This window comes from Anabrus simplex, chromosome 6 (assembly GCF_040414725.1).
Source record: "Anabrus simplex isolate iqAnaSimp1 chromosome 6, ASM4041472v1, whole genome shotgun sequence".
NCBI classification, from domain to species: Eukaryota; Metazoa; Arthropoda; class Insecta; order Orthoptera; family Tettigoniidae; genus Anabrus; species Anabrus simplex.
Genome location: NC_090270.1, coordinates 286,274,477 through 286,301,257, shown reverse-complemented (window position 1 = coordinate 286,301,257; position 26,781 = coordinate 286,274,477). Strand labels below are relative to the sequence as shown.

Sequence of the window (26,781 nt, the reverse complement as noted above, 5' to 3'; positions counted from 1 at the left end):
TTTGCTGGAGAAATATCTTCAGGTGGATCAACATCATCTCCATTTAGAATTCGGCACATGTTTTGAAATGAAGAAGAACCAGGATTTCTCTTCAATGCTTTTTGCAACTTACTCAATACACTTACACCAGTATCCCTTTGCACAGCACTTCTTCAATAGCATTCTCTATGACAGTAATATAATCTTGCAGTGGCAGTCCTGATGTTTCTAGATGGTTGATGCTTTCTGGAATATTGTCCTGACCTTTTCAATTCTTTTCAAATAACTTATCTTGAGATTTTCCAAGAACTATTGTAAATGTCTTTGTTTTAGTAGGTAAATTTCAATACTTCATTAGCATTAGTCACCTCCTCTACCTGGACATTATCCTTGTAACCAACAATTGTTATGTACTGATGACTGAATACTTCTGCCTTCAGTAAATCCTTACATGAATGATGTATTAATGATAATTAATAATTAATTATTAATTGTTCCTGGAATGCCCTCCTTTGAACCTGTATCTGCCTTCCATACCCTTCCATTCTTCATTAAAATTTGTATGACTGCCAGTTTGTGCTTGTCTTATTGTGTTATCCTTTGCTGACTTCATTGGTAGATTCAATTTGCTAATATGTTCCTTCAATTTCTCCTTACTTCCACAACCATTTCTAAATCTATTTCTTACCAACCTGCACCTCTTTCTTAGTCTCTTTACTCCTCTTCCATTTCTTTAATAATATAGCAGGTCTTCACCATTCCTTACCCCGCTTAGAGGTACATACCTGCTTTCACATCCCTCAATAATTGATTTAAACCCATTCCACAGGCTGTTTACATGTTTATTTACCTTTTTTCCACTGATCATAATTACTTTTTAATAACTCCCTAAAGCTTGTCTTACCAACCATATGTACTGCCTAATACTGCTACTACTGAGCTTTATAGCTGCAGTCGCTTAAGTGCAGCCAGTATCCAGTAATCAGGAGATAGTGGGTTCGAGCCCCACTGTCAGCAGCCCTGAAGATGGTTTTCCATGTTTTCCCATTTTTACACCAGGCAAATGCCGGGGCTGTACCTTAATTAAGGCCATGGCTGCTTCCTTCTTAGGCCTTTCCTATCCCATCGTCGCCATAAGACGTATCTATGTCGGTGCGACGCAAAAAAAAAAAAAAAAAAAGACAGTACTGCTACTTTTATGACCTTCCTTTCTATTGCATTTAATTTTAGCTACAATGAAAACAGCCTCTGGATCACTTATACCATGTGTACTTCAGTTTCTCTATAGAGTTCATCTGGTTTTATCAGCAGCATGTCCAGAATATTCTTCCTTCTCGTTTGTTCCACCATCACTGTCTGATTCCAGATATGATAATGAAATGCATCTAGAATTACAATATGAAAGTTTTTAATGATGTGAAACACCCTGAAACACTCCAAGAAATGCAAAGCTACCAAATACTTTTCACATTCATATCTCATTCCCCTTTTCTTCTTGCGAGCCTTGCATTCAACACAGTCATGGCATGCATTCTTCCTTTTGGGTTTGTGGGTATAAACCTTGTTGAATAACTGATCGGCAAAAGTGTTTCTTTTGGTAGCTATGTCATCCTATAAAGTGTTGTGAACTATGTGTTGGAAAATGTCGGGAGGGAGGTTCTTGTTTATGGTGGGTTTTATTCCAGAATTTTCTGTAAAACCATATTTGGATGGGCATAACCATCACTGTCACATTCAAATGCACCCTCACTATCACATGAACTGTTTGTCTGCTGCTGTCACTATCGCTGTTAGTAAATAAAATTGTATAACTTTCTGGAATTATATCGCTGTCCAATTCACTCAGACTATCCCATAATATATATTTGATTTTATTCCTTGTAATACAGTGTTTACTAGGCCTGGCCATTTCTGCTGACTACCAAGGAGGGAAATCACCTTAGTTTGAGAATGATTTGTCTGCTGTATGATGCAATCTGTGATATTCATTCTAACTTCATGAGAGAGGGAGCAGATTATCAGCTATCATACTGCATTTCATGCTATCTATGGACAGATATCTTGAACTAACTGCAGAAAGATACCTCTCAGTACACCGCCTGCCAGGTGTCTGTATATGCATGGTCACAGCACGCATGACCATCGGGTAGATTGCTTGTTACGCCAGTGGGTTAACATGAGAGAACTAAGAATAACTTGTTAAAGGATACTTAATAGTCTTCATATGCAGTGACAAAAGCACTATATTGGTAGTGCTGGGTGTTGTCTATGTTATACTTGTGCTGTACTCTAAATGGTTGAAATAAAAAATATAAATTTTGACTTGTCCTTGTTACCTACTACTCTGCAGTGGATGAAAATGGAGCATTGCGTCACGCAGCCACTGGCACTCCCTCAGCTCTTAATGCATATGTACTCAAGCCAAACAGTCTTTTGTACAGTGTTTTATGCTTGGAAGTGGTGCTCATGACATCTAGCACACATGCTCAAACAAGCATCATCAGAGCACATGTCGGTCTGCACGCTTGTTTAAATGAAAGCAGAATAAGATATGCATGCATTTTCTTTAAATGTAATATACTGTAAACTGTTTTTGAGAGGGAAATTTTCATATTCTTTGTTTATTACATTGGAGGTGCCATGGCACATAGGCACTACCTCATGAGCTGCTCCTGATGTGAAGATAAAGTTGAAATTAAAGAAGACAATAGGAGCTGATATTCATTTATAGGAAGAGTAATTAGGGAATGGAATAATTTACCAAGGGAGATGGATAAATTTCCAACTTCTTCAAAATAATTTAAGGAAAGTCTAGGTAAACAATTCATAAAGAATCTGCGACCTGGGGAACAGTGGCGGTGATGGTGGTTGTGGTTATTGTCTTAAGAGGAAGTACAACTAGGCAACCATCCTCTATAAAACACTGATCAGACAGAAAAAATGGAAGGGATCCGACACTTCGAAAAGTTAAGGTATCGGCCAGAAAAAGGGAAGGGCATCGAAGGGCTTGAAAATGAGACTCGCCAGATCTCGAATGCTCTGATACTGTTGGGGTCAGAAAAGAACAATGAAGGTCGGGTAGGATACATGAAAGTGAGGAACTTGGCACAAGTAAGTGCAAGCAATCCCAGGAATCAACTAAGAGGCCCATGCTCGCCAATCCATGCTCCCAAGTTCAGAACAACTGAGGCCCCTTTTAGTCACCTCTTACGACATGCAGGGGTTACTGTGAATGTTATTCTGCCACTCCCATCCACAAGGGGACCTGTTTATGTAGAAGTACTGTTCAGTTGCAATGGTAACAAACTCGGTGGTGGTCGTGGTGGTGGTGGTGGTTGTTTTCAAACAGCCTTGGAATGTCCTTAGATCTCAAAGCTGAAAAAAAAGGGAAAAAAATGTGATGACCTACAATATCCCAAGCCCCTTATCAACAATAGCAGTAAACTGACTGACCATTGTTATTTGAGTTGTGTTCTGTCTCAACTCATTTGTGGTAGATATGCACTTGTTGGTATCATGAGAGGCAACTAACAGAGGAGACTAGGGCTCTTAATTTAGAAAGGTTTTGGTGACCAAATTTCTGCTGCTCTAATAATAATAATAATAATAATTGAAGAAAAGGCTAGGAAAACAACAGATAGGGAATCTGCCACTTGGGTGACTGCGCTAAATGCAGATCAGTAGTGACTGATTGAAAATAATAATAATGTATGTGTATGTTCAGTATTCAGCCTTAAGGCTGGTTGGATCCGCAACAGCTCTGCCATCAGCTGTCATAGATGGCCTAGGCACCACTGACGAGGAGTACTAGGGAAATGAGGAGTGAGGTAGTTTCCCGTTGCTTTCCTCTGCGAGCCAGAAGTTGCTATTACATATCAGTCTGCCAAGCTCACTGAAATGCATGCATCAACGGACCCTATGTGCAAAATTTTCACACCATTCATAGGAGGGACTGGCTGCATAAGGAATAACATTACTAGGATCGCTCATACCTTGGTCACTTTCATATTGTCAAAGCCAAGAATAAGACAGAGACAGATCAATGAAAGTAACAAAATTACTCTAGCCCATACCAGAAGACATAGTGCACTGTAAACACTAAGTCCTGCCAGCAAAGGCAAATAATAATAATAATAATAATAATAATAATAATAATAATAATAATAATAATAATAATAATAATAATGGTTATGTGTTTCACCATCTACTTTTATGATTTTTGGAGAAGCCGAGGTGGTACCCCATGAGTTCCTTAATGTGCTAGTAAATCTACAGACACAAGGTTGACGTATTTGAGCACCTTAAAATACCACCGGACTTACCCAGGATTGAACCCGCCAGCTTGAGCCTAGAAGGCCAGCACTCCACTGCCTGAGTGACTCAACCCAGCCCCCTGGTTGAGTTTGACATTGTTTCCACTTACTTGAGTCAGACTCCTCACTTTCATCTTTTATATCTAACCTTCCTTGGCCAACTCTTAATCTCTTCTGACTCTGACTGTATTAGGTTTATGAGGCCCTTATCAACAATAGCAGTAAACTGACTGACCATTGTTATTTGAGTTGTGCTCATTTTCATTTTCATGCCCTTCCTGGCACTTCCCCCTTATTTTTTTGCCGACACTTGTTTGAAGGGTTGCATTTTTCTTCTGATTAGTCTTAAGTGAGAATGGTTGCCCATGTACTTCCTCTTAAAACAATAATAATCACCACTGTCACCACCACCATTTCTGCCATTCATGGCATTACTCCTGCAGCTACAGAAATTAACCCATCAACAATGGGTGCGCACGATGGCTTATGTGTTGTTGGGTATTCAGTCTGAAGGCTGGTTTGATCCTCCACAGTTCCACCAACAGCTGTCATAGTTAGCCTAGGCGTCACTGAACAGGCATACTAGGGAAATGAGGAGTGAGGTAGTTTCCCGTTGCTTTCCTCACCGACCCAGAAGTGGCTATTACATATCAGTCTGCCAAGCCCACTGAAATGCATGCACCAACCGACCCTGTGAGTAATATTTTCACACCATTCATAACAGGTACTGGCTGCATAAGGAATGGTATTACTAGCATCGCTCATATCTCAGTGACGGCTTATAAGGTGTAACTAATTAGTATGACTTCTTTATCAGCTTCTACAAATCCCTGGTAAACAGGTATTGAAAATTTAATACAAAACTGTGATTCACTTTTCTTATTAACAGACACGCTATCTGCAATTTTCCTCTTATCTTCGGTAAAATCCAAATATATCACGTCTATTAATCTGGGTCATGGAAGCATTGATCTAAACATATTTAACTGATTATTACCCACTTTATATCACATAATGGCAATTTGCCTGGTAGGCTTAGAACTAATGTGAAACAAATATCAGTGTCTTGGAGTTGGCCAGTACCACAAACTGTGAGACAATCATTATCAAACATCAGTTTTTATGGACAGGTATGTTGCCCACATGTCTAATGCTGTAGTTATGGAACAACTAGTGGCTACCCGCATGAGCTAATGCTACATTTTATAAACATTGTTCAGCATTGAAGCGTTTGAAATTCTCTTTCTATCACATGTAAGCTAGCGCTATCTAGCACCAGTAAAGCAAGTGAAACGGTCCACTGTCAGTTTCCTCGTGCCAGTTGAAGTTTGTCGGCAGAGTGGTAATTATGGATTGTAAAAAATTAATAAACAAAGACAATTTGATTTCCTTCCAGTCCACCCAGATTTATACATTTTAAAAGAATCATGTATAATATGAAAGAATATATAGAAAATAAAGTATGATTATATTATATTCCAAAATATTTTAATTTCATCAATACCCTTACCTCAGAGTTATTACAAGTTTTTCTTCTGCTAAAATGGAATGTTTTTTTTGTGCCTTGTAATAAGGTCCTTTATATTATCTCAAATATAGTAAAATGTAACTGGCCTCATTCGATAATATTAGAGAAATGTTTGTTTGTCATCCTTAAGCATTCCATGCAAATGATGGAATTCACGGAGTTCACATCGACTTTCATAAATTGGGTGTTCTGAATACCCTCATCTATGTAAATATCTAGATTTCAGAGATCTATCTCCATATGAGAATAACTCTTCACTTACAGAGAACTCCTTCGCTTTTAAAGAACTTGCTCAGACTGGCACCTGGCCAGCTATCGAGAACAAGCATGGAAGCGTCTTCAAGCACTTGTAGAAGTGAGATGGTCCGTAACCGCAGCCTAATACATACAAGTGGTGTGATTTCAATTGAAAGGTGGACAAGAAGATAATTAGGGACATTCTAAAACTGAATATCAAGAAGGGCCTAATTGATGTCAGGAACTGGGAGGAAGTAGGATCTGATCGGCTAATGTGGTGACATATTGTCCCTCAGGGCGCACAGCATTTTGAACAACAGCAATGAAAACACAAATCCAATAAAAGAAGTGAGTAAATCAGGGAAGAAATGACCACCAAGTTCTACAACAATAAGGAGCTTTGGCAGTTTTATTGTGCCAACATTGTGACAGAGCTTGTGGATCTACAATTGGTTTCTTCAGCTCTGTCAGGAACTCAGAATCAGCAGACTTGATGCACTTTGAAGACATCACTATAATTGCTAGCAAGTGAATATCTGTGATGATGAGGCCAATCAGAATACAATATTAAGCATATGTCTCATTTCCTCATCTAAGCAATTATTTCCAACAATAAATTTCGGCATTACAGCAATGGCCATTTTTGTTGTTTATCCCTTTTGAATGATCATCAGACGAGGGAAAAATGCTCCCAAAACCATCTCAATGTTTATTGTTAAATCTCTATTAGGTGTGCTAGTTAGTTTATTCTAGCAAGTGATTTTTCTTCCTGCTAACAATTGCTTCTGTTTCTTTTGTTGTATTTCAGGTTCAGGCCCGGAATAAAGAGGTAGATAGTGATGGTACCCCTGCCACCATCACGGGTATCACTCGGGAGATAGGTTAGTTCATCCTTAAAATAATGTATTATTTACTTTGTGTGTTTTTCTTTCCTTGAATAGTGCACCATGCTTCTACACCAGTTTTCATAACACACATGTGAAGTAGAGCCCACACCTACTGAGAAATAATGTGTCAGTTGGCCAGGAATTTCCCCATTGTACACAGTGATCTTCACTGGGGTAATCACATTAATGATGTTGTAAAGAAAGGATGCAGATCTCTTCACATGTTCCCTTTTTATAATGACTTACATAAAACACTAAACAATGGAGAATAAACAAAGAAAAGAAATATAAGTTCATGATGGACACTTTCCAGCAGTCCTTATAAATTACAGTCCAGGTTCTTGTTGCCATTCATCTAGATCAGGTGTTGCATCAATAAAATCTTGTCTCTCGCCTGGGTAACACCTGACAGGACACTCAAAGCATTGTGGTAGATTGTCTGACTGTCATGCCCACAGTCACTGGAAGCTGATAGTTTCCAACCCCATTTATATGCCAAGGCAGCACAGGGTCCATGATTAGTGCGTATCTGGTTTAATCGGGCCCATAACTGACAAAGTAGCTAGAATCCCTATTTTTATTTTATTTTTTATTATGCTGTTTGACTCATCATTGTGGAGGTGCCTTGGTGGACCATTCTTCATTCCATTTCTGTTTTAGCTTGAAGTTGTTTACTGAGTGAATCAATATTGCTGATATTGGTGGGTTTCTTGAAGTTATTCGGTCATGTAATAACATATGATCTGAAATATCAGCATTGATCTGTAACTGTGGGTTGGATACAATATTTTTATATACTCAGATTAAGCTGTTTTGTCTCCTAAGATGTGGAGGAGCAGTATAAAAGAGAGTTGGTAACCCGTAAACTGGGGTGGATTTAATGGTCCCAGGTATCCGCCTCATAGTCTGGTTTAAATGGGCGTCAATGTGTGTTAGCCATTAAGGAAACCAGACTGAAGTTAGGGGAGAGGAAAGTAATAGAAGGAACTACAATCTTCACAAGGGAGAAGTGAGAAAGGCCATCTCAACAAGCAAGGTAAACAAGGCACCGGGAATAGATGGACTTTATGCAGAATATCTAAAAGCTTCACTACCCTACCTGAACCAGTGTGGACAATGCTGATGAACAAGTGCGTGGAATCCGGTAACATACGTAATGCATGGTGGAAGGCAGTCATCAAGATGCTATATAAAGGACAAGGGGACATGAGCAAACCAGAATCTTACGGAGGTATAGCCCTGGAATCTGTGGCATTTAAAATACTCACCAAACTATTATCACAGAAAATAAGCAATCTGTTGGAATCACCGTTACCTGATGAACAATTTGGATTCTAGAAAGCGAGATCCACACTGATAGCGGCAAGCTGTCTGTTAAAGGGCATACAAGAAAGAACACAATCCCACGAGAAGAAGTATGTAATCTTCATTGATTACACCAAAGCTTTTGACACTGTCAATAGAAGGAAATTAATCGAGAAACTGGAAAGCCTCGTCGGACGATCGGATATTACGAATTTAATAGCTAACATACTAGCGGCAAACAAAGTGCAAATCAGTGACAGGGTATCCGAATCAGACTGGATAGATCAAACCATCAGAGTGCTACAAGGGGACCCATTGAGACATTTATTGTTCAATGCGCTGACCCAGGATCTCCCAGGAGCACAAAATGTAAACGTATACATATATGCGGATTATATGGCACTAGCCGCTGATAACATAAAAGATTTGCAAAATGGAATGGAGCTTATCACGCAATGGGCAGATGACGAGGTAAGGATGAATCTAAAGAAGACAGAATTATTGGTATTCAGGAGAGGAGGACGCTTATCGAAAGGGGATTACCTTGTATGTGGGCGACATACGAGGCGTGTTTTTTAAGTAAGGTCCGTTTGAAAATAAGTACACAACGAAAGGTTATTTAAAAAAGGAAATTTATTTTCAGAAAGTACATACTTCACTCTATTTTTTGACATTCTTGAAAGTTAGTTCAAACACTTATCATACCTCGTAACCAATTTTAAAATACCCTCTTCATAGAAACTTGCCGTCTGCTCTGATAATCTAGAGTTCACTGCCGTTTTCACGTCGTTGTCATCATCATTGTAATGGTTGCCACTGAGGTGATGTTTGAGGTGAAGGAACAGGTGGTAATCGCTCGGCGCAAGGTCAGGACTGTAGGGAGGGTGGTCTAAAACTTCCCAGCCAAAACTGTCCAATAAATCGCGGGTCTGACCTGCAGTGTGAGGTCTTGCATTGCCATGGAGAAGGACAATTCCCTTTGTCAGCATGCCGCGTCCTTTGTTTTGAATCGCTCTGCGTAGCTTTCTCAGGGTTTGGCACTATGCTTCTGCATTGATAGTGGTTCCTCATTGCATGAAGTCGACCAACAAAACACCATGCCTATCCCAAAATGCCGACGCCATGATTTTGTGCTGGGACAGAGTCTGTTTGGCCTTCACCTTTACAGGCGAGTGTGTGTGTCTCCATTCCATGCTCTGTTGCTTTGATTCGGGCGTGATATGCGAAACCCATGTTTCGTCTCCAGTTACGATCTGACTCAAGAAGCCATCACCTTCTTCATCATAACGAGTCAAGAACTTCATTGCACACTGAAATCTTTGGTTTTTGTGGTCCTCTGTTATGAGTTTTGGGACCCAACAGGAGCAGAGTTTCCTAAACTTTAGGTGTTCAGAAACAATGTTGTAAAGCACTGATCTCGACACGTCAGGAAATTCCTTTGAGAGACCTGTTATTGTGAAGTGCCTGTTTTCACGAATCTTCACTTCAACTGAAGCCACCAAATCGTCTGTAATCAAAGAAGGGCGGCCGGAACGGTCCACATCATGGACGTTGTCACTGCCATCTTTGAATTGTCGTACCCACTTACGCACTTTGCTTTCACTCATAACAAACAGTATCACCATACACTTCACAAATCTGTCGATGAATTTCTGCAGCAGACAGGTTCCTTGCTGACAGAAACAGCATCACTGACTGAACCTCACATGCGGCGGGTGAGTTGATAGTCTAAAATATTTTGAAAGCACAGAACAGAACCGTACAGGTTAGCTACAGAGCTGAAACTGAGCACAGTTGTTCCCGAGACATGCCGGTACACGACACATGTGCTCATTGTGATATGTACGCGAACTACCAGTGTCTACAACAAAACAGACCTTACTTAAAAAACGCGCTTCGTACATTAACACCGAAAAACCAGTTCACATATCTAGGGATCACACTACAAGTCTCCGGGACGACCTTCTCCGTACACATAAAGAAGAGACTAGCTGCTGCACTTAGAAGCATAAGTGAAATCAAACATCTGCAAAGATTGTCACTGGAGACGGCCATGAAACTTTTCCAAGTCAGAGTGCTACCAACGCTCACATACGGATTAGAAGTAATATGGGAGTACCTATCACGTAAACAGCTACGAGAACTGGAAAGCATGAAACCGAGAGAGGGTCCTAGGGGTATCTAAATTCACCCAATCCCGGTACTTATATGTTTTAGCCTGGGAAACCTTATTGATAGAGGATTTAAGACTACAAATGCCTCTACAGCAAACTCCGGCATACAAGGAACTGTTACGAGAACTACAAGAGAAAAGGAACTCGATCGAGGAAAGCTTTTACAGTACAGATGCACTGATAAATAAGGATTGGATGAAAGAGGAATATGAGTTGAGACTGGCGACACGCTTTGCAATACACGGCTTTCACCACCATATCTGTGCCAAGAAATCCTACCACCGGGCCAGCCAGGAGTGTGTATGTGTATTGTGCAATGAACAGTGTAATACATATCACTTAATGAAGTGCAAGAAGAGAACAGTCTCTCTGAATCAATTTTGCTCTGAACAAAGTTCTCCTTGAGTGAATTGTAATTTACTTGATGTAATATGCAAATTTTGCACATTGTGCGCAATAAAATTTATTAACATGGCAGTTGTTGAGCCAAGCTGGTGCACAGTATTCAGCCATGGAGTAAACTAAGCCAAGTGCAGTTGTCTGGAGTACATTTGCTTGGTTATGAGGGTATTCAGGGGGTGTAGAAAAGATGTAAAGGAGAGGTCGTGTAAATCTCTGGTAGGAAATCAGTCAGAATGTGGTTCCAGTGTATGGGATCCACACCAGGACTACTTGATAAAAGAAATGGGTAACATAAAGGAAAGCAGCATGATTTCTTCTTTGTGATTTCTGAAAAAGGAGTAGTGTTATGAAAATGTTGCAAACTTTGGGTAGGCTTGGGAGTAAGGAGACGAGATGCTCGGCTAAGTGGTATGTTCCAAGCTGTCAGTGGAGAAATGGCATGGAATTATATTAGTAGACGAATAAGCTTGAGCGGATGTTTCAAAAGTAGGAAAGATCATAACATGAAAATAAAGGTGAAATTCAAGAGGACAATTTGGGGCAAATATTTATTTATTTATTTATTTATTTATGTATTTATTTATTTATTTATTTATTTATTTATTTATTTATTTATTTATTTATTTATTTATTTATTTTAGAATGAGAAGTAAGGGATTGGAACAGTTTTTCAATGGACATGTTGATAAATTTCTCAGTTCTTTGAAAATATTTATGAAAAGGCTAGGCAAACAATTGATAGGGGATCTGCCATCTGGGTGACAGCCCTAAATGCAGATTGATTGATTGATTGATTGATTGATTGATTGATTGATTGATTGATTGATTGATTGATTGATTGATTGATTGATTGATTGATTGATTGATTGATTGAACAACAAATTTATTTTTTTCTGTACATGATATCACAGAAGATGTTGGAAGTGCCTCCTTGAGATTTTTAGGCTAGGTTCCATCTCCTCTACTTTACTTCCTGAGAAATCTGTTAAAAGATATGCATGTAGTATATACAAGATCGATCGAATATGGCATCATCAAGTGTTTCTTCTACTGGTGAGACTGTTGTTGAGGTGCTGTTCAAAGAACTCCCTGTACGTTACATAATTTAATATCCTCATATTCTGTCTACTGCTGTGCAGTACTTTCAAAATGCAGCAGAGTCTTTATAATTTTAGTCTCAAAAATCTGATTTTGTATATAATCTGAGTCAAAAAGTAAATATCACCAGACTCAAAAAGCAAGCTTCTGAATTTGAATTGAATTACACTGGCTGACAGTTCCTTATTCATGAGTCCTATTATAGTAGATAATGAATTGGAGTCTTTGAAATAAAGAAAACTGGGGGATTCAATTTAAAGCACTCTTCACTTCTCCTAACTGCTCCTGGGAATTTGAGTCAGGTTATGATTATTTGGTAAGAGAGTTGTTCAATTTCTTACATTTCAAAGTGTATAATTATTAGTTTAAAAGAATATGTGTTGGTGTGATTTTTGTGTACAGTAATATGTGAATGTTACTGTCCTGTGCCTATGATCTTTTTCAATAATCCTAGATAGCCTCAGTCCCACCCAAGTGGAATGATCAGGATTTCAGTGTTCAGGGTGGGCAAAAAGTCCTTATCATTATTACTGTGTGTGTTTTTTCCTGTACTTGATATCACAGTAGATGTTGAAAGTGTCTCCTTGAGGGTTTTGGGCTAAGTTCACGTACACTTCATCTGCCAATTGTTAAATTTAATAGTGATTGTGCAGGGGCACATCTAAGGACTCAACAAGTAAAGAATGTTGTGTTTGGTAGTTGTCTGTTCAGTTGCAGTGTTATCATGGCATAAATGAGAAGTTACTCAGTCGGAGAGTGATTAATGGCAAGTGTATGAATACATGCAAGACAGTAAAAAATGAAATGTCGTATGGCTTTTAGTGCCGGGATATCCCAGGACGGGTTCGGCTCGCCAGGTGCAGGTCTTTCTAATTGATGCCTTTAGGCGACCTGCACGTCATGATGAGGATGAAATGATGATGAAGACAACGCATACACCCAGCCCCCGGGCCATAGGAATCAACCAATTAGGGTTAAAATCCCCGACCTGGCTGGGAATCGAACCCGGGACCCTCTGAACCGAAGGCCAGTACGCTGACCATTCAGCCAACGAGTCGGACATGCAAGACAGTAAATAGGTCAGACAGTGGCCCATATATTATCAGTGTTTCAGGAACTGTAAAAGAAGACTCCTCAATGGAAAGCAACACTTCTGCATTAGAAGAAAAGTCTGTTCCTTCTTGGCTCACAGTGGAGGCCACTACATTTGTGTGACGTGAATATGGCAACTAATATTTATTTGGCAAATGGAATTCTAACATGAAAACGTCTACGAGTATTTATTTATTTATCTGGCATGTCTAATTGTGAAACGAGATGTTATTTATTGTTCATTGTTTGGAACTGTCACCTAGTTGTGGAATTTTCCATGCACACTTAATTCAAAACTATATCTCCTATTGTTATGTATTTGCTGGATTAATCTGATTCACTTGATTATCGTGCGATTGCCGCAGTGCTACGCAGTGCGAACTTTGAATGCTGGGAGCGGCTGACTTCCGCCTTCTCTGTGTGATAGAGGTGTAGTCTGTCTGTTGCGTTGGAGCTTTCAACATGGCTGCGTTAAGTGGAGCCCTTAAAGAGACACCTTTGCATAGTGGGAGATCCTTGGTAATGGAGCCTGACTCTGGTGGATAACTCTGTGGACGTTAGGACTATGCCCTTTACTTTTTAAATGCTTCTCAGTGTGCTCCAACCTTAAGTTTTTCATTGGTGTAAGAAGAAAGCTTTGTGTGTGTTAACGGTTACAGAAATGCCCAGCTCTAAATGTGTTGTAAGTCTTAGTATTGGATAACTCTACTCAAGTAAGTGCTGGAAAGTCTATATTATGCAAGTGATCTCGTACTGCCAAGGAGCACATACTTCGAAAACTTCAGTTCGTTAATTAAAAACTGGAAATATCCAGAAGCAAATTCATTGTATCGGTTATGCAGTAAATTCGTAAAAGTATGTAACTAAATTATGTGGGGATTTGGGATCGCTAGTTATGCATCTATGAGGTTGTATTTTGTGCGAGTTGTTTAATCTTTCTGTGTTGTGGTTCGTACCTTGTTTGCCTACCCATTCTTTGAGATGTTTATTATTATTATTATTATTATTATTATTATTATTATTATTATTATTATTATTATTATTATTATTATTATTATTCTGTTATTTAGTTTTGGTGTTGATTTTCCTCCCCAATTTTTTCTACGTCATTTGTATCTACCTTCTAACTGTTGCTATTGCCATGGCCGGCTAATTAATTGGACGCGATCGTTATTTGCATAGTTCGGTCTTTTAATTAATGACGCCTCATGTACTTATCCTTGCGTAATCCAAAGCCCCCTTCATTCTAAATTATCTAAACTGTAGGCTAACTGCTTAACAAAAGAAAATGTAATTTCTAACATGTAGAAAATATTAGATTAGGAAACGAAGTCTTAAAGGAAGTAGATGAATATTGTTACTTGGGTAGTAAAATAACCAACGATGGCAGAAGTAAGGAGGACATAAAATGCAGACTAGCACAAGCAAGGAAGAGCTTTCTTATGAAAAGAAATTTGCTCACTTCAAACATTGATATCGGAATTAGAAAGATGTTTTTGAAGACTTTTGTGTGGAGCGTGGCATTGTATGGAAGTAAAACATGGACGATAACTAGCTCAGAAAGAAAGAGAATAGAAGCTTTTGAAATGTGGTGTTACAGAAGAATGCTGAAGGTGAGATGGATAGATCGAATCACGAATGAAGAGATACTGAATCGAATTGGTGAGAGGAGATCGATTTGGCTAAATTTGAAGAGAAGAAGAGATAGAATGATAGGACACATCTTATTCACCCAGGACTTGTTCAGTTGGTTTTTGAAGGAAGTGTAGGTGGCAAGAACGGTAGGGGTAGACCAAGGTATGAATATGACAAACAGATTAGAGCAGATGTAGGATGCAATAGTTACGTAGAAATGAAAAGGTTAGCACAGGATAGGGTGGCATGGACAGCTGCATCAAACCAGTCTATGGACTGATGACTCAAACAACAACTGTCACCTCTTGCATAAATAATAATAATAATTATTATTTTTAATAATGTCAAATCTGTGAAAAATTAAAATTTGCCGGTTGATATTGAACTTAAATTATGCCATTCTCTTTACGTTTTCTTGTCACATTCTACTCATTGTTTGGATTCCTTGCCTTTGTTATTATTACATAAGTTGTCATCCCCTTATTATCTTATCTGATGGACGCGTTATTAATTTTGGTGGCTTTGATGACTATTATGGGATGATGGATTGGCGTTGGTAAATGGTCACTCCTGTGATGTGCTTCTGTGTTCTGTTATTATGTGGGAACGTTTATAGTATTTTTCCCTTGATATTTTTCATTTAGTTGGGATAGTTTTCCTCCTTTGTTTTATTATAATTTAATCTGGTTTGGTTTATTTATGTCAATTTTATTCACAGTTGGAGCCACTGATTTATTGTACGTGTGTTCTTTTGTGTGCTTTTGCGTGTGACGTATTATTCGTTGGTAGTGTAGCGAATTTCAATTTTAAACAGTATTAATAGTCACAGGCCCACATACTGATTATCCTCTATATTTTTTTAAAAATGAATTTCCATGTAATAATTACCTAGTGTTTATCATTCTAAAATTTCTGGTTGCAACAAATTTTGTAAAAAAACATTTTAATCTTTCTGTACATTAAGGTAACGTAATTGACAATTTTATTTAATGGTATCAGTTATGAGTTTCCAACTTTGATTTTTTGTGGAAGCGTTTGTTAATATCAGCTTCATTTCATCTTAATGTAAATTTCATTATAAAATACTGTTTCTCCCTTTAGTTTTAATTGTGTTTTTTTTTTTTTGTTTTTTTTAAAAAGAATATATTTATTTAACTGTTCTTATACTATTTTAAAATTTCATATTTGATTTATTAAGTAAATATTCTTTTTTTAATTTTATTTAATCTTGTCTGTTATTTAGTAGTTAGTAATATTGATCTGGCAACCTGTCAACATTAATGTAAGACCCTGGCCTTTCTCCTTCATCTTTTTGCCCTCCACGCTTCGTGTTTTGTGCTACTGCCCTTACGGTAAGTATTGTGTTTGTTTTCGTTTGGATGTTTGTTCATTTGCATTGTGTTGTTTTGTGTACTTCTTGGTAAGGTTGCAGTTTGGATCATGTATATCTTACTTAGGCATACTCGAGAAAATCGCAAGAGAAGTTTTCGTGTCAAATATGTACTGGTACGTTGCGATCATGAGCACGAGGTAGTGGCAGTCGAATGGTTAGCGTTCAAGCTCCATAATTGCTGGATCGAGTCCCACTTATTGTTTTCTTTGGGTTTTTTTTCCTCCACTGGTCATTTTCTTCCATATGCATTATATTACAATCGAAAGGTAATATAATGAAAAAGTATGTGTTTTTGCATGAACTTTCATTGAATTTCCAATGTTATTTGGCTGTTTACTAATTTTCATCACTACAAAAATTACATTATTTATAATTACAAGATATTAGAAAAATTCCCTATTGATGGTTTTCACATTACAAAGGAAATTTCATATGTCCTCCTAATCAATGGATGGAGTAGTAATAGTCAAACATGTTTCAACTCGTTTGAGCCATCTTCGGTGAAAAAAGGTTAAAGTTTTTTACATAATTGATGCTAAAAATGTGTTAAAACAAAATGAAGAAAAGAATGAAAACAAGTGAGACATGAGGGAATTAAAACAATAAGTGATTAATGCGAGGTTGTGGACCTTTCAGTCTAAAACTGCAGTGTGTTATAATTAAAAAACGAGGATGAAATCACTGTCCTAAAATTTAAAATGACAGTCTTTCTCCCTTGAGTCACCATCATGGATTATCTTCAAACTTTGTACACTTTTTAGTAGTCCATTAAGACAACATAATGTGCAAGTAGTAAGGCATACTACTTAGGCATTCTCAAGAAAATCGCAAGAGAAGTTTTCGCGTCAAATATGTACCAGTACATTTCGATCGTGAGCACAAGATAGCGGTGTTTGAGTGGTTAGCCTTCAAGCACTATAATCAGTGGATCGAGTCCCGCTCATTGGTTATTTTTTCAACACTGGTCATATTCTTTCATATATATTACAACTGAAAGGTAATGTAATGAAAAAAGTATGTGTATTTGCATGAATTTTTATTGAATTTCCAATGTCTTAACTATTTGTGATAGTGATTCAACGGAGACGCCTAGGCTATTTCTGACAGCTGTTGGCGGAGCTGTGGAGGATCAAACCAGCCTTTGGACTGAATACCCACACACACATAATGATGGAGATGTGTATGTATTGAATAGGAGGATATATTGAATTTCCTTTGTGAAGTTATTTATAATTAATGACAAGTAAATGACCAAATGCATAAAGATTTCCTGAAAATGTATGCCTGTTGTGATTTGCAAAATCCCTCATACTTGACAGTGAAATCAGGTAAGGTACCTGGAACTGCCAAATGACTTTGAAAATTTAAAAAAAATTCATGCAAATTCACGTACTTTTTCATTACATTACCTTTCAATTGTAATATATATGAAAGAATATGACCAGTGTTGAAAAAAAACAATGAGCGGGACTCGATCCACTGATTATGGTGCTTGAACGCTAACCACTCGACCACCGCTATCTTGTGCTCATTATCACAATGCACCGGTACATATTCGATGCAAAAATTTCTCTTGTGATTTTGTTGAGAACGCCTAAGTAGTACGCCTTACTGCTTGCACATTATGTTGTCTTGATGGACTACTAAAAGTGTACAAAGTTTGAAGATAATCTGTGATCTGAAAATTGTGGCCTCCCCTTGTCAGTTAAAGACTGGCTACAAAGCAGACAAAAGGTATTGCCCCCACAAACATGTGAAGTGGTAAGGCCCTTCATTGAGCATTCGCCCATTAAGTCAATGAGAAAATGAGCAGCAGAGCTTAGAATACCATGATGAACCAAATGCAGAAAAACTTTAATGTAAAAGCTGTTTAGCTTGGCTCTCACCAAAAGAACGGTCAGATGCTGACTTGAATCGATGATACGCAGCATGCCATAAATTGTTGAACACCTTCCCATGTAAGACACCTGCTCAAAAGTTCTCTTCATTGATGAGGTTACCATCTAATGCAATTCACATAATACAAATGTGGTGTTCTTGACAAAAGAAAATTCTCATTTTACAATTGAACTGAAACATAATTAACCAAATATTATGTTATTGTTGGGGGAAGTCGCAGCAACGACCCTGTTTGGACCTTAAATTTTCGATGGGCCAACTTATGATGCAAGTTATTCAAGCACATCATTTGGTTGTCTCCTTAAATGGGTCTTTGATGATTATGACCTCAGTGTCCCGATGAAGCTATGTTTACATTAGCATAGAGGTGTCTGCAGTTGCGTATTGATGCGAGACTCAGTACCTACAGAAGACGCTTAAGATGTCCGGGAACGTACCATCAATGCTGTCTGAACAACAGTTACAAACACACAAGTCTCATAAAAGAGAGTGTAGCAAAAAGCAAGAAAATCACAAAAGAAATTACTCCCAGGTTCTACAACAACAAGCAGATTTGGCAGATTTAATGTGGCAGAGCTTGTGGTTCTGGAATTGATTTCTACAGCCATCTATGAACCCACAATCAGAAACTTTGATATCCTCTGAAGACTATTTGGCAGAGACTGAATGCCTGCAACAATGAATTGAATTAAATCTAGGTTATGAAATTGGTTTATTTAGCAGAAATTTCAAAAATGTTTTAAATATCTCATTTCAAAGGAAATCAGTAACTGGGGCTAGAAATCCCTGTATTACAACAGTCTTGATGACCAAAAAAAGTATTAAAGGTACAGAGTAAGTGTGCTCTTAAAAATTTCTCTTTAGCCATATCATAGTGGTAGATTGTGTCAAACTGTTAGCATTCTTCTCTTTTGAAGTTTCATTCACAAAGTCACCTGATTATATTTGATGACTGGACGGTCGTGAGAACTGTATCGGCTAATGAAATGAAAATGAAAATCAAGTTTTGAGTGAATGAAATGAATTACTGATATCTAGTCTGTCTCCCTATGGTGAAAAGAAATACAGTAGGAAGGATTTTTTAACTTTTGGTTTGTGTCTTCAATTTTCTAGAGAGACTTCTTAATTTTATATGTAAGAACATCATACTCCGGGGTGTAATAAAAGCCAATCTGTCTTACATGACATTAGTGTGAGAGCTTGACTGATTTGACATCAGAACCTCATGGTGCTACAACAGTGATGGGCTTTGGCTTTCAAAGGGGCCTCACCACATCCAGAAGGTCTGCAGATTACAAGATGATGCATGGTCGATGTGATGAATCCTCTTGGTTGCTAATCTTGGCTTTCTAGACTGGGGCCGCTATCTCACCAATATATAGCTCCTCATTTGTTGTCACATAGGCTGAGTAGACCTCAAACCAGTCCTCGGATCCAGTTAAAAATCCTTGACCTGGCCAGGAAATGAATCTGGGTCCTCCAGGTGAGAGACATGCGTGCTACCCTCTAGAACACAGGGCTAGCCTCTCTTGTTTAGTTATCTAATTAATAAAACAGTCAAGTGAGAGGATTGAAATGAATAAAGATATATTTTCCACTTTCCTTTTGAAAATAGAACAAACTTTGTTCACTTCTAATCATATTTGTTTGTATTTGGAAGATGAATACCAAGGGATACTTTTGAAGCAAATTGATTATTTGTAAGCATGCTCCTAAAAATTCACCTCTAGGCATATTATAGTGGTAGGTTCTGTCAAATTGTTAAAAATCTTCTCTTTTGAAGTTTCTCCCACAAGTTATTTGGATATATATCTGATGATTGGATGTTTGAGGGAAATGCATCAGCCATTAAAGCCTTTGGACATGTGTGTCCGAAATCATTACAAGGACATGGAGCTCAAGGCTGACGCAGCAGTTTCATAAAATCTTCCTTCCTCTCAGATGGCCTTGAGAAAAAGTTTATCAGACAATGCCATGCCCATTGCTGCCTGGACATGAGATTATTGGATGACCTGTTGTAAAAATAAAAGGTACAGTAAATTACTTCTATTGTGTCTGACTGATAATCCTATGGTTTGTGTTAGCTCCTGGTGCCCCGTCAGCTCTACGGATCCTGAATCGAACTCAAACCAGAATGGTACTTGAATGGGGTCCTCCTCTGATGTTGAATGGAGTGCTCCGTTCATTTATTGTGAATGTCGAAGAGATTGACTCTCGAAACTCATCAACCTGCTGCGACTACTTCCCAATCCAAGAACTTCCTGTACGAACTGAAGAGCAACTCTATCAGCTTGAGGTAACTGTCCTCTCTATCCATAAATTGATTAATCTTTTCTAAATTGTTTTTGATTATTAGTACCTAATGAGGGCATTATTATTATTATTATTATTATTATTATTATTATTATTATTATTATTATTATTATTATTATTATTATTATTATTTAAGCACATGGAACAAAAACACATTTAAGAATTTATATCTAATCTCTGTTAGATATACAAGGTCTTTCAAAAATACACAGCCTAATTTTAGGGTTTGTTTCCTGACAAGAGAAGGATAAAAGTACGGTATATATAAACATGGATCTGGAAATCTGTACTTGCAGAGATCAGATTCTGTTGTGGGCTAGCTTGCATGTATTGGTATACTCCAGTCATTACCTTACAAAAGGTGTTTGAAATGCCTGCCTCCTGGCATCATCATATGATACTCGGTGTTGTACGCATTGTTTGAAAGGACCTTGATATTCTGCCATCAAGTGTCGCTTCATCTTCCACAGCAGTTGTGTATACCAAAGACTTTGCATAATCCGACACAGGAAAGTTCAATGGGTTTAGATCAGTTGTATGTGGAGGTCATGAATGTATATTCCACTCATAGTAAAATCTGACTTGTCTCCTTTGGAGGCTGTAGAAGCACATTCCTGGGTGATATGCTTCACTGTCTGTCTATATTCACCACAATAACACTGGACAGGATAACTTGTTCCATACGAGTAGAATGTCCAGTGTTGATGCCAATATGATTTAGTCTTGAATCCAGGAACTGTTGTCATGATTGATGATCAGAGCATTGCCTGGCTTCTTAGCTAAATGGTCAGCTTAGTGGACTTTGGTTCACAGGGCCCCAAGTTTGATTCCCAGCTGAGTTGGTGATTTCAATCTTAAAAGTTTAATTCCTATGGTTTGGGAACTGCATGTTTGTGTTGTACCTAACATCCCTGCAATTCATATACCATACACAACACTATCCTCCACCACAATATGCAGTTTCCCATACACAGCAGATGTTACCCATTATTTGCCAGAGGGTCTTCCTTACAAGGGCTGTTCTAGGCTGGTAATAGCTACATGAATTTATATCAGAGCATAATACCTGCAAAGTCTGATAGAGGGATATAACTTAAAACTAGTAGTCACTTAGTTGGGCTGGACTTGGTGGTTCCAGAGAACAGCTGGAAAGTGGTATAAGTGTAGATAGTTTCCCTACCTACTACTGTCATGCAAAACATGCTCTATGCTCGGTTCATATTTGTCGAATATGGCCATGACCGAAGGTTACTTCTCAGAGGCAAGGCGAGCTGTGTTTGTTTGACTTTGCCCCCTTCATACTCACTTCTTCACACACTGTTTCAGTCACAGGTACAAGTGCTCACCTCTCTTTGTCCTTGTTTAGCCATATTCTGCCAAGTTTGTCTTGTGTACCTTATTTCTCAAAACATTACGTTTTTGCCTCACTGGTGGACTCATGACTTGCATGCAACTGTCAATAGTTAAACTCATAGACTTCGTTTCTACTCTATACTGGGCTGGGCCTGATTCATACGTAAGCAAAACTGGAAATAATGTAGTAAATATCTTTCCTGTCGGAGAAATGTTTAATGAAGATCACAAGCTGCCACGTGAATTCCTCCTGGAGCATATTTTATTGCTCTATATACGGAGAATAAATGCATATTATTAATGCATAACACATATATTTCACTACTAGCCATACTAAAGACATTTTATACCCCCTGTGGGTGGGGGACGCAGACAATACACCCACGGTATCCCCTGCCTGTCGTAAGAGGCGACTTAAGGGGTGATTGGATTAGAACCATGAAACTACTTGTGATTAGTACCAGCACGCGGGGAACACCATGGGTCGCTATTACTTGTGTGTATTACTACGTTAGGTACCAAATAGGTTTGTGATTAGTAGCAATCAGGAGCACCGTGCGGTCAGGCTTTTACGGTACCTGTGATTAGTAGCACTATATGAGCGGCACCAGGGTTCTGGCTTGCCTATGATTATTACCCACTGTATAAGGAACACCACGGGATAGTACAAGTCCCTGTGGTTAGTACACTTACGTGATGGAAACCATAGGTTTGCGTTGCCTGTACATGGCGCCGCTATGTGTGAAACACCATAGGTCTGTATTACCTGTGCGAATTTCATTACCTGTGAGTAGTACCATAATGTGTGGAATACCGTGAGTCTGCGATACTTTTGATTAGTACCACACCATGTCAAATACCATGGTTCTACTTTCCAAGTGATAAGTACCATTATGAGAGGACGATAACCTATATTTTGGACCCATTTAGTTTGCAAGCATCATCGATGCAGTATTGAGCTATAGAAGCAGTCCATTGGTCAGTATTACTCTTGTTCTCCACCAGTTTCTGAGACTGAGGCATTGCGGGTCGGTTCCACTGATTGTTTTAACTTCATATCCATCTGTTCATTTTTCGTTCTCACGTTTTGAATACTGGTCAGTGGAGGATTTTGGATTTTTATTTTGTCATTGCATTTCGTCTCATTTCGTACCATCAGGGGCCGATGACCTAGATGTTAGGCCCCTTAAAACAACAAGCATCATCATCATCATCATCAAAGACATTTTATATAAATGGTGCAAATTAGTAAGTCATTATAACACATACAGTTAAATATAAACTTCAGCTCAAAACTCATGGTTAATGCAACCATTCCATTACCCTTTTATACATCCGAATTCCAGACCTATGCTTTTTCTATACAAGGGCTTACTCACGTCTGGAAGAACCACATTGCTTGCAATGCCAGTAAAGCAAGCAAGGTCATCCTTCCTAGTTAACATACCCTGTCGAACCAATTGGAGAAAACTCGGGCATTTTAGATTACACACTCCACTCATGCATGATAATGGTTGCAGATGCAGCAAGGCACATGTTGCTCCGTCTTCCTTACCAATCTCAAGTTCAAATAATGCACGCCACTACTATCTACACACCTTGTCTTGATCATATTCATCCAGCTGTTTCTAGGTCTCTTCAAAAACACTTTCTCCTTCTACCTCTTTCTCCAACTCTGTTTGAGCTGTTCTCATGCGCACCACCTTAATCGAATGCCCGAACCATTGTAGTCTGAATGTGCTGACTCTGTCTAGTAGAGATCTGTCTCACCACCTTATTTCATAACTTGTCCATCCTGGTCTTCTGAATAATGGATCTCAGGACCTCTCTGATGCCTGAAGTCTTGATGAGTCTCTCTTCGTGAGGGTGCATCGTCCAACATCAGGAGCAAATCTGCCAACTTGGGCTCAGAAAGCCAGCACCTTAACTCTCTGAGCCACTCATCCATCCCAATGAAATATTCACATTATCCAACTTTAGACTTTCATTACTTGCAACAGGGCTGGCTACATAACATCACTCATATCTTTGTCACTTTCTTGTCAAAGCTAAGGATGAGACCAAAATAGGTCAATGAAAGTAACAAAGTTTTTCTAGGACATACCAGAAGACACACTGCACTATTAACACTATATCTCACCAGAAATGGATCAGTGCTTATGTCATACTAGCAGTTACCCGCGACTTCGCACGCGTGGATTTTGTAATATGTTAAGATAAATTGTTTCCCAGTACTGTACTAAGACATTATCTAAAAATCACGAAAGCATAAAAACTCACCAAAAAACTGAGTTTCATTTACCCTAGAAACTCTTTGTAAACCACATTTGTGGTATTGCTTTTTGGTGCTAAGATGACCATGTGACATAGACCTGCACATGTGAGAAACAGTCTTCTCTTAAGTCAGGAAAAAAACCAATAGTTTCTTTACTTTAAAAGAGATTTCAAATGCCTATTTCTACGTCTGTAACATCTTCAGTTTCTGAGATATAAGTATTCACATAACAAGAATTTAACCCCTCTATCAGTCCTTCCTGCACTCCCACTCTCACCTAAGTGGATTTTCCAAAAACAAACAAAAAATACATGCTTTTTTATTTTTAAAAGTGATTCAAAATACCATTTTTCATGTCTGTAATATCTTTAGTTTTTGAGATATAAGTATCCTCATACAAAATAATTCAACTTTTTTCACTTCTTTTCAACCCCGTTAAGTGCCTTTTCCGAAGGAAAAAAAAAAAAAAAACATGTTCCTGTATTCTTAAAGGACTTCCAAGTACCATGTTTCACATCTGTAACATGTTAAGTTTCTGACATATACTGTAGATATACCGGTACTCATTTTAAAAATTTACCCACTTTTTCAAATCTTTTTACCCCCTTAAGTGGATTTTCCAAAAACAAGAAAAGTACATGTTTCTTTATTTTTAAAGGAGATTTCAAATATCAGTGTTCACGTCTGTAACATCTCCAGTTTTTGAAATATAAGTATCCTCATAAAATTAATTCAACTTCTGCTTCACTTCTTTCCACCCCTCTCCCCATCTTAAGTCGAATTTCTGAAAACAATAAATACATGTTTCTTTATTTTTAACGGAGAATCAAAATATATATTACTATGTACTTCCCTTTTTTGAATAGTAGACTTCGAAAGGTATTTTTCCTGAAGATCTGTTACAATCACCAGTAAATATTGCTCCCTTACTATTTTCGCTCCTCCCCCTTTAAGTCGATTTTCTAGAAACAAACAAACAAAAAAAAAAAAAAAAAAAATATGTGTTTCTTTATTTTTAAAGAAGATTCCAAATTCCAATTTTCACTGCTAGTATATAGATATACCCTCTACAACAGTCAGGTGATCTTATTGATTGGCTAAATTCCCAGGATACATTTCAGACTCTTATAATAGAAAGTCACAGTTCCTTTAATTTTGTGGCATTTAAGGCAAAAGCGTTCATATAAAACTCATATAAGTTTCTGGCGATGGGGTAATTGGCAGGTTTGATCAAGCTCAAACCAGTCGTATTAGAAGGTGCTCAGATACATCAGCCTTGTGTCGGTATATTTACCGGCACGTAAAAGAACGCCTGTTGGGCAAAATGATGGCTCCTTGGTGTTTCCGAAAACCATAAAAGTAGTTTGTGAGACACAAAACCAGTAACATTATTATTCACATCAGTGGGTTTTGCAGACTGATATGTATTAGCACCCTCTGGCTCAGTGAGGAATGTAACAGAAAACTACCTTACACATCATTTCCCTTGTAAGACACTTAGTGAATCCTAGGCAGTCTATGATAGACAGTGGTGGAACTGTTGTGGATTCAACCAGCCTTTAGGCTAAGTACTAAAAATATATGAGGTTACTGAACAGTGAAGTCTGTTGTGTAGCTGTAGACTCTTTAACTTCAACCTTTTCACTTGTAGTGTATGACTTATGCCTTTAGGAAATTGTTGCTCAGTATGTATTTTTAAAGAAGTGAATGAATCTGTAAATCATTATTTACTGTGATATTATGAATAAAGTCTAGTGAAATGTAAATATCTAGATATATTACTATGTACTTTCCTTTTTTGAATAGTAGACTTCGAAAGGTATTTTTCCTGAAGATCTGTTACAATCACCAGTAAATATTGTGTTTTTTTACATACTTTTTCCATCCCTGCTGCTATTGACTTGGAATTCTTTGATTTCAGGTGAATGGTCTGAATCCTGCATCCACACTTGTTATCAGTGTGTCTGCTAAAACAATAACTTTGGGCCCAGCAGTGAATTTAACTGCAAGTACTCCTCCTGAAACTCCTACAATTGTTCATCCTCCAGAATTGCAACCGAGGGTATCAGAAGATGAACTCTTCAGTGTGTCAGTACGACCGTCTGAAATTCATCCAGGACTTCAGAGGTAAATTGTATGTGTATTACTGGCTAACAGATACCGTATAAGTCATGGAAAAGAACAAATAAGTAAGAAGTCGTGCCACATACGTTATCAGATCAAAAGTATTTGGATACCCCTCTGTACCGTGAAAGTATCTGTGTGATTTGGGTCGCATAGCTATCAGCTTGCATTCAGGTGATAGTGGGTTTTAACCCCACTGTCGGCAGCACTGAAGATGGTTTTCTGTGGTTTTCCATTTTCACACCAGACAAATGCTGAGGCTGTATCTTAATTAAGGGCGTGGTTGCTTCTTCCCCACTCCTAGTCCCTCTCTATCCCACCGTTTATAATGAGGATGACTGCTTGGAGGAAGAAGAAGATAAGAACTGATGGAGAAAAAGAATAGAACCCGATAACATAACTTGAAAGGGCAGTGAAAGCAAAGACCAAAGGTAAAGAAAGTGGAAAAGACAAATTCAATGCTGATACAATTAAGGCACCAGGAAGCATTTGACTACAGTGGCTATACAGAGTCCTAAATGCCATATGGAAGGATGAAAGGATACCTGAAGATTGGTAACAAGGAAGCATTGTACCATTGTTCAAAAAAGGAAAATGGAAGAAATGTGAAAATTATAGAGGTATAACCCTATTATCACATGGGCTAAAAATAATAGAAAGTCATAGACAAACAACTGAGGAATATAAGAGAAAAATGGTTAGAGGAAGAACAATATGGTTTAAGAATGAATAGATCAACAATAGACTTGATATTTACAGTGTGAACAATAATGG

The 26,781-nt window shown here is 38.1% G+C and overlaps 1 protein-coding gene across 1 annotated transcript in view; it reads left to right on the top strand.

Moving 5' to 3' along the window:
• Positions 1-26,781, top strand: part of LOC136876467 (uncharacterized) — a 484,774-nt gene that overhangs the window by 440,680 nt on the left and 17,313 nt on the right. Inside the window, exons 22-24 of the mRNA XM_068228446.1 lie at positions 6,866-6,938; positions 20,027-20,238; positions 25,805-26,010. Of these exons, the coding sequence (XP_068084547.1) occupies positions 6,866-6,938; positions 20,027-20,238; positions 25,805-26,010 (491 nt within the window). The remainder of the gene's footprint in view (positions 1-6,865; positions 6,939-20,026; positions 20,239-25,804; positions 26,011-26,781) is intronic.